This window comes from Lupinus angustifolius, chromosome LG11 (genome assembly GCF_001865875.1).
Source record: "Lupinus angustifolius cultivar Tanjil chromosome LG11, LupAngTanjil_v1.0, whole genome shotgun sequence".
Lineage (NCBI taxonomy): Eukaryota > Viridiplantae > Streptophyta > Magnoliopsida > Fabales > Fabaceae > Lupinus > Lupinus angustifolius.
Window position 1 is genome coordinate 34,145,555 of NC_032019.1, and position 18,020 is coordinate 34,163,574.

At 28.8% G+C, this 18,020-nt stretch overlaps 1 protein-coding gene across 3 annotated transcripts; it reads right to left on the reverse strand.

Moving 5' to 3' along the window:
• On the reverse strand, positions 8,482 to 11,881 carry LOC109361120 (probable serine/threonine-protein kinase PBL11). 3 transcript variants are annotated; one of them, XM_019606441.1, is made up of 7 exons: positions 11,705 to 11,881; positions 11,482 to 11,546; positions 10,640 to 10,962; positions 10,187 to 10,322; positions 9,906 to 10,048; positions 9,682 to 9,805; positions 8,482 to 8,979 (listed from the first exon to the last, which is right to left on the reverse strand). In XM_019606441.1, the coding sequence occupies exons 2-7, from the start codon at positions 11,531 to 11,533 to the stop codon at positions 8,516 to 8,518; spliced, it is 1,242 nt and encodes a 413-aa protein (XP_019461986.1). In that variant the 5' UTR covers positions 11,534 to 11,546; positions 11,705 to 11,881; the 3' UTR covers positions 8,482 to 8,515. The 3 variants fall into 3 exon arrangements, with proteins under 3 accessions (XP_019461986.1, XP_019461988.1, XP_019461985.1); XM_019606443.1 differs by having other exon boundaries at positions 11,701 to 11,881; XM_019606440.1 differs by lacking the exon at positions 11,705 to 11,881 and adding an exon at positions 11,657 to 11,678.

An 18,020-nucleotide genomic window follows, 5' to 3' on the forward strand; every position in this document is an offset into this window, starting at 1 on the left:
CATTTCACTTCATTCTTTCCCTTTTTATCAATACAAACACCATGCAATGAAAAGAATAAATAAATCTTAAGTGTCACTTATGCTTCCCTTCTTTCCATGGGATAAAAGTTATCATGACTTTTAATTTTCAGAAAAAAGTCATTCGAACTATTCTAACTTTTTTGCTTTTTTTTATTTTGGTCTTCATGCAATGACATATATATGGGGATTTCATCAAAAAGAAGGATGACATTATCACAATACACATGCACAGGCTAACAATAATTGCTTTCCAATATTATCCTAAAGATTATCCGCTTATTCTAAGGGTAAGTTAAAAAATTTACTTTATATCGAGATATTTATTAAATGAAAATTTAATGATTCATAGGATTTAAATTAGCCAGTAGATCTAAACCATACAGAAAGATGATCTGCTTATTCCAAGAGTAAGTTAAAAAATTTACTTCACATTTAATACATTTATTATATGAAAATCTAATGATTCATATGATTTGAGTTAGTCAGTAGATCTGAACCATATAGAGATATGATCTGCTTATTCCAAGAGTAAGTTAAAAATTTACTTCACATTTGAGACATTTATTATATGAAATCTAATGATTCATATGATTTGAATTAGTGAGTAGATATGAACCATTATATTGTTAGAAATTCATTATTTCTAATTAAGATGGGCATCATATATTTAATACGATTATATCGGCTATTTATTTATGGGGTTATATTATAAGTGGTCTAATTACTGACAACTCATAGACTTCTGAAAAACTGATAATGAATATGAGTTTAATGAGTGAATACCCAACAGGTTAACCTATATGAGATAATGTGAACCCTATAAGTTAACACATAAGGAATAGTTATGGTTCCCAATACACCAAATCAAAAACAGTTTTCACCTCTCCCAATCAGAGAGAAAACGAAGGTCCCAAAAGGAATTAAGGATTTGGTTGAGGAAGGTCATCATACGAAAAACTCTCTCAGAAAGGTAGATCAAAAGAAGTATATCAAATAGCATGAATTCATATATGATATTGCATCTTTGTTTTACATTATTGTAAGAATCATAAGATTCAAGATCTTATGATTGATATTTCACCAGGAATTCCCTACATATATTTCTAAGATAAACTTTATCTTATTGCATTCTTTAACCAATCTAATTAACTAATTAAGGCACTAAATAACATTGTCCATAAATTAATTATGTGGAACAAGGAGTAAATATTTTTTATAGACTGTTAGCATAACCTTATATTTTAGCATAACCCTTCAATACATAATAACACACAGCAAAAAAGGAAATGTATGTGTATATCCTCTCGGGTGTAAGATAGGTTTGGTATCTTTTAAGTGAATCATTTTTAATTTAAATATTAGTCGTTTATTATTTAGTATGTTAATGTCTTAGTTATTAGATTTTTCCGGTACCAATAAAATCCACACAAGGTAAATAGCATTAGTAAAAGAGATAAGGTTAATTTGATAAATATTGGTGACTACATTTGGTATGTGTTGAAAAGTATCGTCACACATCGCTAACTCATTGTCTTATAAATGATTTAAATACATATTGAGCTACTTCTCTTATTGTCAATTGATTTTGAAATGAAACTTTAATAGTGTGAATTCATTTCCTACATAATAGTATCATTTCTTATTTATAAATTATATCATTACTCTTATTATTATTATGGAGAAAGGAAACACAATAGTGGAGTAAAGTAAAGTAAAGAAAGTATGTGATAAAAATATAAAATAATAAATAATATTTTTTTTGTTAAAATAAAAATATCAATGATTTCATTGCTTTGTGTTAAACAACATTGGAGAAAACTTATAAAGGAAGGAAGTGCTACCTTATTTAAAGAAACACTTATGAGTGATGATTCATTCTTTAACATTAAATTAAGAAAAATCAAATGCATATGTTCCCTAAAAAGAATTAGTATAATAATCCATAGCTAGACTTAAAAAAAAGCATATATTAGTTAGTTATAAAGTTATTGCCAAAAGACCTTTTGAGCAAAAAGAAGAGTTGTTTGCGTATTGATTATCTTTCTATAGGTTGAAACATTGATCCTTTTATATTAGTAATAAACTAGCTAGATAGTTTAAAATTTACTTCACCCAAAAAAGTTCTTTATTAATATATAAAAATGCATTGACTTTATAACATATACGACACAATCATACATATCACTGAATTTTAGAGATTAAGCAATCAAATTAGTTCTTAATTATGAAGTATACTTTCATAGTATATATCAAGAAGAATAAACAAATATTACCCATCAAGCTTTGTACATATGCATGTTACTTTAGATTCAGACTTAATGAAGATATATAATAGTTGATCATTAATTAAAGCATATAAATGAGGTGATAACTTCTTTGAAGAGAAGCTTTTCCTAAACGAAATGATAACTAATATTCATATGTTTAGTAAGTTAATGAAAATATGGATTGCACAATTTAAACTCTTGAAAATTTGATTCAACCATATATACATCAAGTATATAGGAGTCATAGCTCGATATTGTGTTTCTTCACCCAATATTGTTACTACATTATGGTATTTTTCTCTTCCACGGGATTAGATTACCATATATACTAATCAATAGAATATATGAAATTTAACTTTTATCATGGGGAATAGGAAAGGATTACCAACTATGTCGTATGTGATTAAAAGAACCCGAATCCAAAACTCATTATCCAACAAATAATGAAGTACCATATGGGCTACAATGGTTGAAGATGAAAGCTTATTGGGTTTCCTTAATTTAAAGATTAAATAGTGTTTGTAACAACAATAATCAAGTCTTTATTCCATTACGTAAGTTCAGCTACATGAATCGAATAACATTATAATGTTTTATCATAAATTAAATTAAATTAAATTATACTTATTGAAAATAACTAGTTGGCAGGTATATCATGTGTGTTAACCTGTATCGTTTAATTCAATAAATTTGTTATTATATATTAATATCTACATAAATATTATTTATAGTCATCTTCCCCCTATTGTTTTTTTTTTAAATTTATTTAATCCAAAAGTGGAAGTAAGAGTCCGTACACTAGGTCCTACTATGCACCCAAAAGAAAAGGAGTGAAAATTGAAAACTGAGAAAAATTGGCCATGGAGTCAATTCTTGAATCATGAACTCATGAATTTAGTTAATATGCATGGAAGAAATAGAAAAAGGAAGAATAATGTCATTCTATCGGTGACGTATCTAGGATCTAGAAGCAGTAGTGTAAAATAGCTTAAAAATTAAATAATATATATTATCAATTATAAAAAATGAAAAATTTAGTGTTATAATTACAAAATTCAAATATACATAATCAAATATATTACGTATTTCTTAATTAATCTATATGTGATTTCACATTTTGAAATCATTGAATAATTAATTCGTTGTCAATGTTATTGAACATTTCTCACTATATATAAGTCACTAGACAAACATTCATTCATGCATCTCTCATTCGATTACACAACTTATTTTTCACAATTTTCATAGTTGAAAAATTCTTTCTAAACTTGTATTGCTAACTTCGAAAGAAGATAAATTAATGAGTAAACAATGTCTCTACCACTTTCAATCAATTTATTAGAAAGATTATTGATTCGTTTCAAAGAAGCAAATTCGATATTATTATATATATCAATGATGCAAGCCTCAAGTTGATTGTCAAATCAGTTGAACAAAAATCATGTGGATAAAACTTTGTAAATTCAATCAGTTTTGTCATATCAAAACTAAAGAATAAATTGGCTAGACTCAGAAAAGACATACAAAAAACAAATGGATATTTGTTTCGGAGAAACGATCATGATATTCCTTAAGTTGCATATCCATAATATTATAAAATAATTCAACTCCTTAATGATTATTTGTTTTCCACGGAAAATAGAGAGAGAAAATTATATACGCTGATAATGTAAGAGTTTTCTATACTATCAGTTCATCATCACCATTCATTTTTAATTATTATTGACTCTTCCAAAAAATATAAATGATTGTGAATTATGTAATGATTATATATAAATCTTTACACTGACAATTTATAAATATTACGCTCAAAATCAAATTTGAGATTTGTAGAAATATTAGTGGTATAAATATTTTCAAAAAAATATTGAGGGTGTGCTGCACACCCTCAACCATATATAATATTGTCCCTGCATTCTATGATGTCATCTAGTTACTTGATAGGATCCTCTCCAAAACTAAACATTCTAGTATTAGACTAGGATTATAATACATGACACCTAAAAAGTTTAATGGTCCAGTTTTTTTATTAATTTTAAAATAAATAAATAAAAACACTTCTCTTCTCTTACATTCTAGTACAAGTGTTGATCGGATTTTTAAAAAATAAAAAGAATTTAATATCTATTCATGATTACTATTAAAAAAAATTACATAGTTAGTATATCATTTAATGCTCATTATATTATTTTTATTTAAGATTCAATGATAACAAATGTATAAGTAGTAAATAATGTTTTAGAAGTACAAAAAAAATTATATTGTCATGACATAGATATAAACTCAACTTAAAAATATGATATATTTAGGATAAATATATTTTATAGTGTGAAATTTATAAAACATAAACAAAAATCATACTTATTACAGATTTCCAAATAAAAAATAAAAATTATATTGTCATAAGAAAATTTGAAAGAGTGGAAGAAAATAATTAATAGTTGTCTTTTATGCTATTTTTTGTCTTTTTGTTTCTCTTCCTCTACAATTTTATTTTGTAAATTTAGTGTTATGTTTCTCTCTACATTTCTACTTAGTTAATTGTGTATGTATTTTCACCCTATTAAAGTTATACATACCAAATTTTGATTTTAGTCTGTAGGGTTATCTGATATTCGTTTAAAGTCTATATGTATACTTATGCACCATTGATTTGACCAAGCTTAATAATAAATTTGATTTAATGGTTATTGTTAGCACTGCAATATCTCAAAAAACCAAACTTTTAAATTAAGAAACATATTTGTCCTATAGTTGTCAATCACAACCCAATAAAGTTTAGCCCAATAATATATAAATGCTTCTCATATCTGGAATCTTAAACTATGTATGGTTGTTATGAAAAATGTTGAGGCATTTATGCTTGAAAGACTATGAACAACTTGATTGTAAGAAAATATATGAATCAATCAATTAAGATATAGCAACTAAAGTGGTTATGTACTATAGGAAGCACTCAAGAGGGTATGAACATTTTGTTGGAACAAATATAATGGTACATGAATATATGCAAAGACTTTGTTTTTGACCTATAGGATAGTATTAGGTGATTTAGTCAAAATCTTTGAGGAAAAATTCTTATCTTTTTGTCCATGATCAAGCAGAGAATCTGCCCTTTCAAATGCTTTGTCTCCTAGATTTGATATCTCGTCATTTGTGACATTAATTTACAAATTTATGTTGCTTATAGTAAAGTAATATTTTTTCCTAAATGGTGATGTTCTCTACTTCTCTAAATCTTTATGGCAATTAAAATTAGAAGGTGATGGTGAGATTCATGCAATGCCAATTATGAGGAGGAGGTGTTTCATGTAGGACATAGAAAAAATTGAACTAACTCGGTATTCGTTTGGAATTCGACTTATTATTTAGTTTGATAAGCTTGATTTATAAACCAAATGAGTCGAACTTTAGCTGTAAATTAAGCTTGTTAAATAAATAAGCTGAACTTGAGTTGGATATAGTTCGACTTGTTAGGTTCATGAGCTACTATATATATAAACTAATTTGTTTATGTTTATTGTTATTATAACATGAACCATGTATTATTTTTTATGTTTATTTTATTATATATATAAACAAGATTATATGTATAACCTTTTGGTGTTTTTTTTAAATGAATTAATTAATTGAGTTATCCAAATGAACCAATTCGAATTGAACCAAACGACTTGCAAATTTTAATTGAGTCGAACTCGAGCTAAAAAAGTAACTCGTATCGAACTCAAATCAAGTTTCAAACTAAGCAAATCCTTATCAAGTTGAACTCTGGTTTGACTTGGTTCGGCTCGTTTTCAACTCTAGTTACATGGACTTGAAAAGAAGGATGGAGATTACATATCTCCAATGGTGTCTCATTCACTATCCCGGACCAATCACATATTACCACGTGAATTAAAAAAAATTAAAAACAAAAAATAATATTTTGATTAATTCGTGATAGTTCATCTTCATCATACAAACAAAACACACAAGACCACATCTTAACCCAAGAATTTTAATAGGGTTACAGATATAGTTCTTCAATTTAAGTATCAATTTTAATTAGTGTGTTTTCCTGAGTGAATGGATCAATCCGCAAGAAGTTGATTCAATTTAAGTAGTAGTTTTGAGTTTGAATCTTTATTGTACACAGTTGTGTGAAATACTTAAACAACACTGCCTTCCATAAAAAATATGATCCTATCACAATGTTTTACAAACTTTGGTTAAATACTAAATTTAGCATCAACCATCCTTTCCATATACCTAACCTAGCCTAACCACCAACATTAACCAATCTGCAATAACTTTACAAAAGATACAAGTATATATTTCGAGTGGGGATCGGTACTGGATAGGATTAAGATATGTGGCAAAAATTTTCTTTTAACGGTTATAATTACATATTATTTTTTATTAATAAATAAATAAAAAATCTTCATAAAAATCTTATCCTCATATTCTAGTATTGGTTTCTCCCGTGGAGAGGAGTTGAACTCATCTATTTCACACCATAACTAAAATCAAAATGGTAATTAGTAATTATTATGCTAGAGAATTAGGTGTTAACATTGATATTTGTGTTTTATTAACTATTAGTCTTGAATGTTGAGGGATTTTCTTCAATAGTGGATAGAATTAAGACATGTGATAAAAAAAAATTGAGGGTTATTATTACATTTTATTTTTTATTAAAAAATAAATATGAACTCTTCAAAAAAATCTCATCATCATATTCCAATACTGGAGAGGAGTTGAAGTCATCTAGAACATGATGTTATACTCGAGGGAAATCAAATTCTCTAACCTTTAATCATTATTAATTATCTATATTTTTCACCTTTCAAGTTTAACTTGCTTCAATCATAATAAGGTGATATTTGTTTAGAAGAATGCAATTGTTAATTGTTGTGGGTTAGATATTCTTCTCTTCACTTTATTACTTATAATGACCCAAAATTGTTAGCTTGTGGGGCCGTTGAATCATACCTCCACTCTTGAAAAATCTAGAGGCAAGAATAAGGATCCTCTCTCCTAAAAATATTGTCTCTTTATATCCTTATTTAATAAATATATACCAAGTAATATAACTTTATTTTTATTTTTTCATTTAACTGAATGATACATTTTAATTGGTCTAATACACAGATAGAAAGCAGAGACCAAACAGCATATATCCATTCCACACTTAAAGGATGAGATGATACAGTTGAAAGTTAAAGTAAAAACTATTACCAAATAAAATTATATTTAAAAAGCAACCAGGTAGTAAATATTTATATCATTCAATATATTGTACTAATGCTTAGACGTACATTATTTTTTATATCCTTCTAACTTTCTTCTTGTATCCACCACCCAAAACCACACAAAAAATTCAATTGTGGAGACTGGACTCTGATTATAATATCCACATTGTGTGTATAGGTCAATGCTTTTAATACACCTACTTTACTAATTTTATTTCTTTTATTTTATCAAAGTGTATTTCCATAAATATATTAGGAAAGTAAATTTCTAGATACATATTAGTTGTGACATGTCAACTACTAAGAAATTATACCTTTAATGGTAAAAAAATAAGATGGTTCAACTACAAGTCTAAATAGTTATGTAAAGATAACCCATTTTGATAATGCTACATTGCTACCATAATTAAGAAACAAAAATGAAAAAGTAGTCAAAACAGTTTGGTGGTTGGAATGGAAATCAAGTAATGAACCTGATCACAACCTTTATATATATATATGGAAAGATGAAAAAGTAGAGCATAATCCACAAAACTAATGACAAGAACTGGAAAGTTCGATGTGTTCACATTCGTATAGAAGCTAATCAAGTGCCAGATTTTTGGTAAATATGGCTCACTCTCTGCATATCGGAACTCACGAGTCGGAGTATCCCCACCTAGGTGTGGGGATTTATTTTTATTTGATTATACGAGCATGTTTCTGCGTAGAAGAGTTCTAGAATAATCTTTTGGGTTTTTCCCCCTCCTAAGTATCATAAAAAAATGTAGCAGTTTTACACTTGGTTCAAAAGTAGTGAGCCATTGGGATCCATATATAAGCCTAACAACTAGGATCACATGAAAAAAATTTGAATATAGCTCAAAATACAGCACTGAAATAACAGAAACTATACACAATAATGCTTACATTAAAATATGTTTTATAACACACCTAAATCTCTGAAGTCTGAACTGCATGTGTTCTGCTTAGTTCAAGTCGTGTGGCAAAATTCTCTCAAGCGTGAAGAAGAGATGCGGAAGGCCTGGGATACGCAGAAGCCTTTCTGGGAGCATCGGCACTACCTTTGCTGGATGCAGGGTGGTGGCCATTGGAATTGCCGAGGCCAGAACCACGCACACGATGATGCTCTTTCTTATCAGCACTTTTCTTCTGGGTGTCCTCAAGTTGTTCCAATGCCTTTACCACCTCGTCCATACTAGGCCTGCATTTAGGCTCACTAGCAAGACATTGTAAAGCAAGGGTGGCTGCCGCTTGTGCCCGATTATTGGAATACTGACCTTCGAGACGAGGATCCATTACACGAAAAACTCTACGTTTATTAGATAGGTATGGTTTGGCCCATTCAACTAAGTTATGTTCTCCAGGTGGCTGGTTCTTGTCTATCGCTCGTCTTCCTGATATCATTTCCAGAAGAACTACTCCAAAGCTATACACATCACTCTTTGTAGTGAGATGACCTATCAAAACAAAAAATTATTCAATGATCGAAATATAATATGCACTGCTTCCTTGTTTACATATTAATATGAAAACTACAAGGTGCCCGAGTCCAGTTAATTCACAATCAGAAAGCTGGAAACAATTACAATAACAAGAACACCCTTTTCCGTTAGGTGGAGTTGGCTCCGAGGGTCAAACTACATCATTGTGCTCTGTTATAAACGATGTTCTTCAAAAGGAAATTTAAACCGATTAAGGCCTTTTTGATAATTTCACCCATATATGAGAATTTGAACAGAATACTGTATAGAGATAGAAGGTATTGTGCAAATGTATCCCAAGAAAAGTGATAATTGGAGGAATAGTAGCAACTGGTATTCTGAAAAAGCTTGAAGATTCAGGATACTAAAAAAGGTGGCTCAATGTACAAGGCTTCAACCTAGCGGGTCTGTGGAGGATAAATGTGCACAGTCGCAACCGAAGAGGTTGTTTCCAAGATTCAGGATACTGTTGTACATAAAAGGATGCTTAAAACTCTACTGGTGGAATAATGTAAACACCGCTTCAGAAAACTTTAGTACTAGACAAAGAAAGTGATTATAAAATAGCATGTGATTATAGTGTCTATCAAATAAAACAGAATAGTTTATGAGAAGGAGGATTGATGCAGAAAACCTAAAAACCAAGTAACACAAAATGTCAAACACCAGAGATACTACCTGTTGCTAGATACTCGGGTGCAGCATATCCCCGGGTTCCAATGACCCTAGTAGAGACATGGCTTTTGTCACCAGTTGGCCCATCTCTGGCCAACCCAAAATCAGAAAGTTTGGCATTATATTTCTGCAAAACAGCATGCAGGAAACCGATTTTTAATAAACGAGCTAGATCAGTCTTATTAAATGGTAACAGGACATGCTCAAGTTTGAACTTATGTACATACGGTATCCAGCAGGATATTTGAAGTCTTGAAGTCACGATATATGACTTTAGGTTCTGTACTGTGGAGAAAAGCAAGACCCCTTGCAGCCCCTAGGGCTATTTGCAACCGCAAACTCCAAGAGAGTGGCTGAAAAAATGAACCTCCTGCATTATAATGAATTAGGGCAATATTAGTATTAGAACTTAGGGGTTTGAATTTTTAAATTATTATAAAAAAATTATTTTACGGAGAGCAAAAAGGAAAGAAGAATAATAAATTCGACAAAAATAACAGGTACTAACTTCTGAATAGATGGTTCTCCACGCTACCCTTAGGCATAAACTCATAAACCAGAAGCCGATGCTCATCCTCAAAGCAATATCCTATCAATTTAACCAGATTAGGATGTTGTAGTTGCCCGAGATAGTTGATTTCAGCCTGTGTCATACAATACAGAACATTCAGTACTTTGCAATCAATTTTGGACATTCATTGAACTCTAGTAGAATAATCAAGTTCGTGCAGAGCTATTGAAGTTACGTGATTTGGCAAATAATGTCAATGAGATCATACAAGAACATACAGTTCCACAGAAAATCCCTCAAACAGGATCAGTCCAGGAAAGTGAAAGAGTTTCCAAAAAGGCTTGCAGTTGCCTAGAATTTTGTTAATATACAATGCACCGAAACTGAGCCAAATTAATACACATGAGAGTGGAAACAGAATGAGTATCCAGAAAAAGAATTGATACTGACCAACCATTCCTTATGACCCTGGAAACCGTCTTGGTTAAGTCTCTTAACAGCGATAATCATGCCTGTTCCTGGTTTGGTAGCAGCAAGTGATTGCTCATCGATCCAGCCCTTGAAAACTGAACCAAAACCACCCTCCCCCAAGACACTGTCGGGGCGGAAATTTCTTGTGGCAGCTCTTACATCACTGTAGCTGAAGCTTTTCAGATTGGAAGATTGCAAGATCTCACCCTCACTTCGAGGAATGGCAGGTATGGAGGCTGATGAATTCCGGCTATTTGAGCTGGTGTCATAGCCACTCCTGCTTGCACTTCTAGATGTGAAGCCTACATCAATACCAAGACATACAACTTTACAAAGATTCATAAACCATCATTGGCCTTAAAACAAACAAAATAGACAAAATTATCACTCATAATACCAAATTAACATGGACTTAAACAAAACACTAAATTAACCTTATGTTCTTTTAGCAAAAAAACTCCCTCAGATTCAGATTACAGCTTTTTCTCAAGAGGAATGTTGTTATCTTACAGAAAACCATGCTTCTAAAAAAGCTAAAATTTAGAGTTAGGCTCAAATCTAGAGTTTAACAAACCAATAAGTCTCCAAAATCAAAAGGTGCAGATCAGCATATAAGAAAAGGCATAGCAGCCTTAACATGCATGCATCCCAAGCATATTCCAAAGGCAATGATACATTCAAATCATTGCACAACTATGCATAAAGTTACCAACTTTAAATCAATAATGATTTCCAACCCCACAAAACTAAAATCTCAAAAAAGAAAATCACTTCATTCAAGTAGGAAACATAATGAAGATTTGAGTCAAGAAGAATTTGACCTGTATTGGAAGGACTCACAGCTTTAATTTTATTGCTCCAACAAGCACCCATAAAAGAAATCACCCTGAGAATCAAAGAATTTCAGATGAAAGCAAATAAAGTTTCAAACTTGAAAGAAAAAAACTTAAAAAGAGCAAATTTTGCAATAATGGAGGGGACAAAAAGAGCAACAACCCCATAAAAAAACACTGTCCAAACAGAAGAAGAAAAAAAAAGACCCACTTGAGTTGAGGCAGATCCTGGTTATTGTGCACTGAGTAGTTTAGATTTCAGAACCTTTTTCAGCTTGTGATGATTTGGGTTTTGATGAGAAGGATCATTAACACCAAAAAATTAAAGGGTAAAAGGAGTAATTTGGCAACTTTGGTAATGGAAGATTTAATGTAGTGAACACTATAGTATTTCTTATATTTAAGACTTTAGTCAATAATGATACAAATGATGGAATAACAATCTAGTAATAGTGTAAAAAACTTTATCAATTTATGGCATATATTTTTTCTCTACTTTTTTAACATTTTGTCACATTTGCATTCATCTTATAAATATAACTTGATTTAGTAGTACAAGGCTGTATTAGATCTCAAGAAAACCAAAGTGTCAATGTTTCATTTCCTATATATAAGTGGTAATTGTTGAAAGAGACAATTATACATTCTAAAAATGATTAGTTCGTTATCACAGATGATGGAATACTATGTTGATAGTAAAAAAAAACATCTCCGACCTCCGAACAAAGAAACACCAACATTAATGATGAGAATATAATTGTATATATGTTAGGTAATTCATTCATTTGTTATTAAAGAAATATATCTATAATCTATTATTCAACATCTTACAACCCTATTGAATATTAAAATGAAAGGATAAGTGTTCTTTTTCATTCACTCATTCAATGATTTTGCACTTTAAGAAAAATTATCTATGTGCAACTATCATTGTAATAGGAGAAAAAATGAACTAGACTATATTAATGGTAAGGTATTAATTTAAATAGGATTTTTTATAACTTTGATTCATAATGGATTAACCAATTTCACGACATCATTTCGAGAACAACTTCATACTGAAAGACTCTTCTAGATTCCAAAAAAACTAAAAAGTCAATGATTGAATCCCTGAAAACAATATTTGTTGAGAGAAGTAGTCAAATACTCTAAAAATGATTAATTTATTTCTCATAAGGTGGAGATATATCTTTAATAGTAAGAAAAAAATATAATGAAATTAACTCAGCCATTATAAATAATTTTAAGTACAAAAAAACTAATATAAACTTTTTTTACTTGAGAAGAAATAGTCCAACAACCTATAAAATAACTTAACCTTAAAAAATGAAATTATCTTTAGTTAATAGAGAGTATATAATATACAATTTCAATTGTTAGTCAAAGTAAGTCTTCTATACAAATCCGACCTAGATCTTTCAAAGACACAATACATTGCTCTATATCCTATGCTTGGCAGTGTAGAATAATTAAAGTTAGATTTAAATTTAATACGAGGTAAGTTGTCGTTCACAAAAAGATAATCTCTTAAACCCAAAAAGAGTACAAACTAATCTAAAAAGAGGATAGTTATTTTGGTAGGTTTATAACTAAATTATTTAATTAATTAATAATACCCCATGTATTTTTTTATTTTAAATTTTTTAAAGAAATTAAATGAATATAATTTAACAAACAGAAATGTAATAAAGTTAATTTTTCCATATGGAATGCAATTAAAAGATAAAACAGGGAAAATACTATACACCGGGGTATGAATAATTAATTAAAAAATAGTCTAAATTCACTTCAATATATATACTCTTTAAAGTTTAAATAGATCATCAATTTTCAAATAATATATATGTTTTATTATATAATATAAAGATGAATGCATAAAAATTTGATGTTAGATTTTAATCCTACCCACATATTGTAAAAATTATCTCAAATTAAAATCATAATTATAAATAAAAATACTTAGTAGTTACATAATATAGTGTGTGGTAGGATAATCAGTGAGAAATACATTATATTAGCAAATTGACGGTTAATTAATTTGTTAGACAAAACATTAAAAATATATTAGCTTATTATTTCTTTTTACTTTTCAAAATGTAGTACTAATTAGAAATATCATGTGATGGGTAGAGTTTGGTGATGAATATTCTAAGCTACATTTTAGGTCATGCAATGCACTGATTGAAAGAACACCATAGAGAAAAAAGAATGACTTTGTGTTTGTGGTTCAAACTAAATTTGGTGGGTGTGGTCTATTTCTAAATTGTAATTCCTTTTTCAGTTCATGTCAATTCTATTTCTAATTTATATTTTTTAAGGTTTGAATTGATTATATCATTTCCTTAAATATAATTTTTTAATTTATATATTCAATTGTTAACACACTCCTTTGTGATTGTGAATTATCAATTCAAATGATAGCACAGTGTTTTTTTATTAAATTGAAGATAAGTATGATTACTAATTCCAATTGATTGTTTTTTATTTATTTTTAAATTTCTCCCCACTTAGCATATTCAATTGTCTAGAAAATTTTGTGAGGCCGAATGAAAGTAAGTTATTTTTCTAAAGTTTATTATTTGGAGTAATGTTGGTTGGGATTAAGTTTTATATTGTCTGTCTTAATGTTATGGAAATGATTTAAATACATATAGAGTTATTCTTCTCATTCATAATTGATTTTGAGATAAAACATTAATATGATATTAAAATTAAAGGTCAATTTCTCTTTTATTGTCATGAGCCTAAAGATATCATTTAGTTAATGATAAAAGATAATTATTCGTCTAGTTCAACAAGTATTTATGAAAGGGTATATGTTGGAAAGTAATATACACATTGGCTACATCATTGTATTAAGAATGAATTAAATATATATTGAGTTATTCATTTCAATAAAAACACATTTCTCTTTTTTCCAACTCTTCAGTTTTACACAAAATTAACTATAAAAATTTATCTTTGTAAATTATCTTAGTTTCACTTTAGGTTCTTTTTTAATAAAAAAAATATTACTTTATGTACAATTAGATTTTATTTGAATTGTCAATATTAAAAATAGTTACATATAACTATCATGTAATTATTATTTGTTAAGTATCCCGTATGAAAAAAACATAATTGTAGAGCTGTATCTTGGAAATTGGAAAGAAATTTAGCTACACTACAAGTCAACCAGGTCAACTTAATATAATTGGAAATTGAAACACTGATGATAGAAAAAAATGAAATTGAATGAGTCAAAAATGGTGTGATGGCTAATGATTTAAATATTATTAAAAATACTTAGGATAAAGTAAAGTAGTTGACTATCATAAAAGTTGTCTTTGGTGGAGGAGAGAATTAGTTAAGAAAGACAGAAAGAAAGAAAAAAGTGATAAAACCCTAGGAAGAAATGGAAAAGGAGGGGAGTTTTTTTTTTACAATAATGTCTTTAACTTTGTCAAATTATTATTTAATTAGTAAAATTGGCTTTTTAGTAAAAACAAATTTTCTCTCCTTCTAATTCTTTTATATTTCTTTTCTATCAAACAACTTTTACAACCAACTCATTTTATCATTTCTTTCTTTCTACTCATACTCTTTCTTTTTTATCTTCTTTTATCTTATTTTCTTCTCTAAACCAATGTTTTTATTTGCATCTTTTTTTTATATTTGCATCCATTTATTAAGACTAGATCTTTAGCTATGTTGTAAAATCACAATCGATTTATTATGTATAGTAAAAATAATAATTAATAGGCTATGAATAATAATTAGTTAAAAATGTTTCGATATTTTTTAATGAACAATGTGACAAAAACGACAAAAAAAACTGATATTACAATTCTAGACCAAACAATCCGAAAAAATTCTTTTAATATAAGTATTTCCATTAAAAAAGGTTTCTATAGTAAATTATTCCAATCATTGTCTAGCTTGGAGATCAACATAATATATATTACATTTGTCTACAATTAATAATGTCAGCTAATTTATAAATGTTTGTTATTTTAGAAGGAAATTTTTATTCTATTAACTATTATTCGTTGGATATAATACTTATTATTAATTATACTCTTATTCTCACAATTGTGGAGAAAAAATAATAGTTATGTATGTAATTTGCAAATCGAATGAAGATAAAATATTATTTCAAAGGATAACAATCCTTATTATTTAAAGTAATTGTCTCTTCTGATAAATACAAAGACATCACTTATAAAGAAATTGATGGAATAATGTTAGTTTTATCAACATGAAAGTCATGTGTATAGTTATAGATTACCTTTATACATGACGACACAATCCTCCTTTACGATGTTGTGTGTTGTTCTTTGTCAATAGAGAAACTCTTCTATCTTTTTCCCTTTCTTTATATGTTCTTCTTATTTATGGCTAATAGAGCAATATTTCTGAGCAAAGATTGAGACTATGTTTAATGTCTTTTCTGATGAGTATAGTGCTTCCATCACTATATATAGACTTTTTTCCAAGAGTCTTACCATCTCATTCACAACTCTCCAATTCAAGAGTTATACTATTCAAAAACAAAATAGTATATCATTTCATATAACAAGAGACATTCTTACAAATAATACTTTATTGCCATTTATTTAAAATATTAGTTATACTTTATAATTTTCATATATTATATATTTCATTTTAATTATTATAATTAATGAATCATTTTATATGAGAAAATACTCTACACATGAATAATGTAAGAGTTATTGCATTGTGTGCATTACTTATTGTTTATGTATTAATAATGATTGACTTAGAAAAATAATCCTCATAAAAAATGGATGATATAACTGACTGTTAATATTAAAAAAATGTATTAGAGCTATGAAAAAGCACCTCAATAGGTTTGGATTAACCGACATCACTGTCACTATTACATTGAACCGTGTGTTGTATGGTCAAAGCCAGAGAGAAGAGGAAACAAAGTTGAACTAAACAAACAAAACTGGCTATTTTAAACTGAAATGGAACAATTGTTGCTAACTCAAACCACACTACTTTAATTTTATTTCAGTTTCTCATATTTTTTCAAGTTTCCTACTTTTGTCCCTCAAAAATAAAAAAACTTAAAATAATCCCAACAAATTTAAATGTAGATCAAATTATTTATTTTTGAGTTAAATTAGTTTCTATCAAGTGTTGTAAAATATACTAAAAATAACTAATTTGACTAGCCTATAAAATTTATGAGAACTATTTTATGTTTTTTAAATTTTGAAAGACTAAATCGGTAAAATTAAAAAAGTACGAGAAACTGAAATGAGTATTAATCTAATTTTCTTTGATTTAGAAGTAAACATGCATGAATGTGAAGAGTGAGGGGGAGATAGTGTGAGAATAAGAATAAGAACAAAGGTGAGTAAGAGAATGGGTCATTGCCCATTGCCATTGGGTTGGACCGTGTGTGACTTGGACACTTTCAACACTAACTACTACTACACAGATTAAAAAAACGAGTAGCGATATAGTACAGGATCTTTCTGGTCGGGCTAAAAAGGAGTAAATTTAAAGCATAAACCTATGGGATAAAACTTTGCTCATTGTACTAAAATGTAAAATTGAATAATAAAATTCATGTAAATCATGTACTAAAATGTAAAAAAGAATAAAAAAGAACAAACCCTACCCCATTTTTTTCCAATTTCGCTCGGTGTATGGATTGCGTTGAGCTTAGCTTATGTAATTTGCAATTTTTGCTCAGCATCGCGTTTCCACTGAGCATGACCTTTTCGTCTTGTCAGATCCATTGGGAGTGACTTATGTACTAGGCTCAGACTATTCTTGTCTGAAAACTTGACTTTGTGCTTCGATTCCTCCGACTTTGATCTGCACAAACACTGTAAATGATAAAATCCGACAATTCATATAATATGTTAAGTATAAGAACAATTTCCTGATAATGTAACTAAATCATAAGCTAAAGTATCAAAAAGATAATATTTCAAGTATGAAGTTTCGTCCCTTATCGATGAGCATTTCATGATAAATCCAAAAACAATTTATCTTCATTCACAAGCTTGACTTGTTATCATTTTAAATGGTTTAAACTTTTCCGAATGGAATAAGTAAAGTTCCACTTAGGTTGTTTTGATCTTAACTTCTCACTTTCAAAAGTAAAACTTAATGTTACCGATGGTTGAGAAGTCTAAACTTAAAGTATGGACATTCTAGCAAGTTGAGTCTTATGTTTATGTTATTCACTATTGCAAACAACATTAAGATTATTATTACACAAACATAGATAAGTCACTTGGTGATACACTAATGGCACAACTCGCTATAGTAAAGTTTAATAGGTTAGAGAATATTTTTTTTGGTAATATTGAAAATATATCATTACCTTTTTTAGGTAAGGAATTAATCTCTTTCAGGATTTGTGACTATCTCTCTCAACAAGTGTCTCACACATGAATCAAACTCTTGACATTTTCGTCTTTTTGGAATCTAGCACAACCTTACTTCAGTAGACCATTGGGGACTAGCATTGCAATAAGGCTTTTCTAGCTTCATTCTTTCTAAAT

Bases quoted from the DNA above. Each gene is read 5' to 3' on its own strand.
- LOC109361120 (XM_019606440.1), bottom strand. The intron at 10,049-10,186 runs GTTAGTACCTGT...ATTATAATGCAG, and splicing joins GGAGAACCATCTATTCAGAA to GAGGTTCATTTTTTCAGCCA. The intron at 8,980-9,681 runs GTAGTATCTCTG...TTGTTTTGATAG, and splicing joins ACCCGAGTATCTAGCAACAG to GTCATCTCACTACAAAGAGT.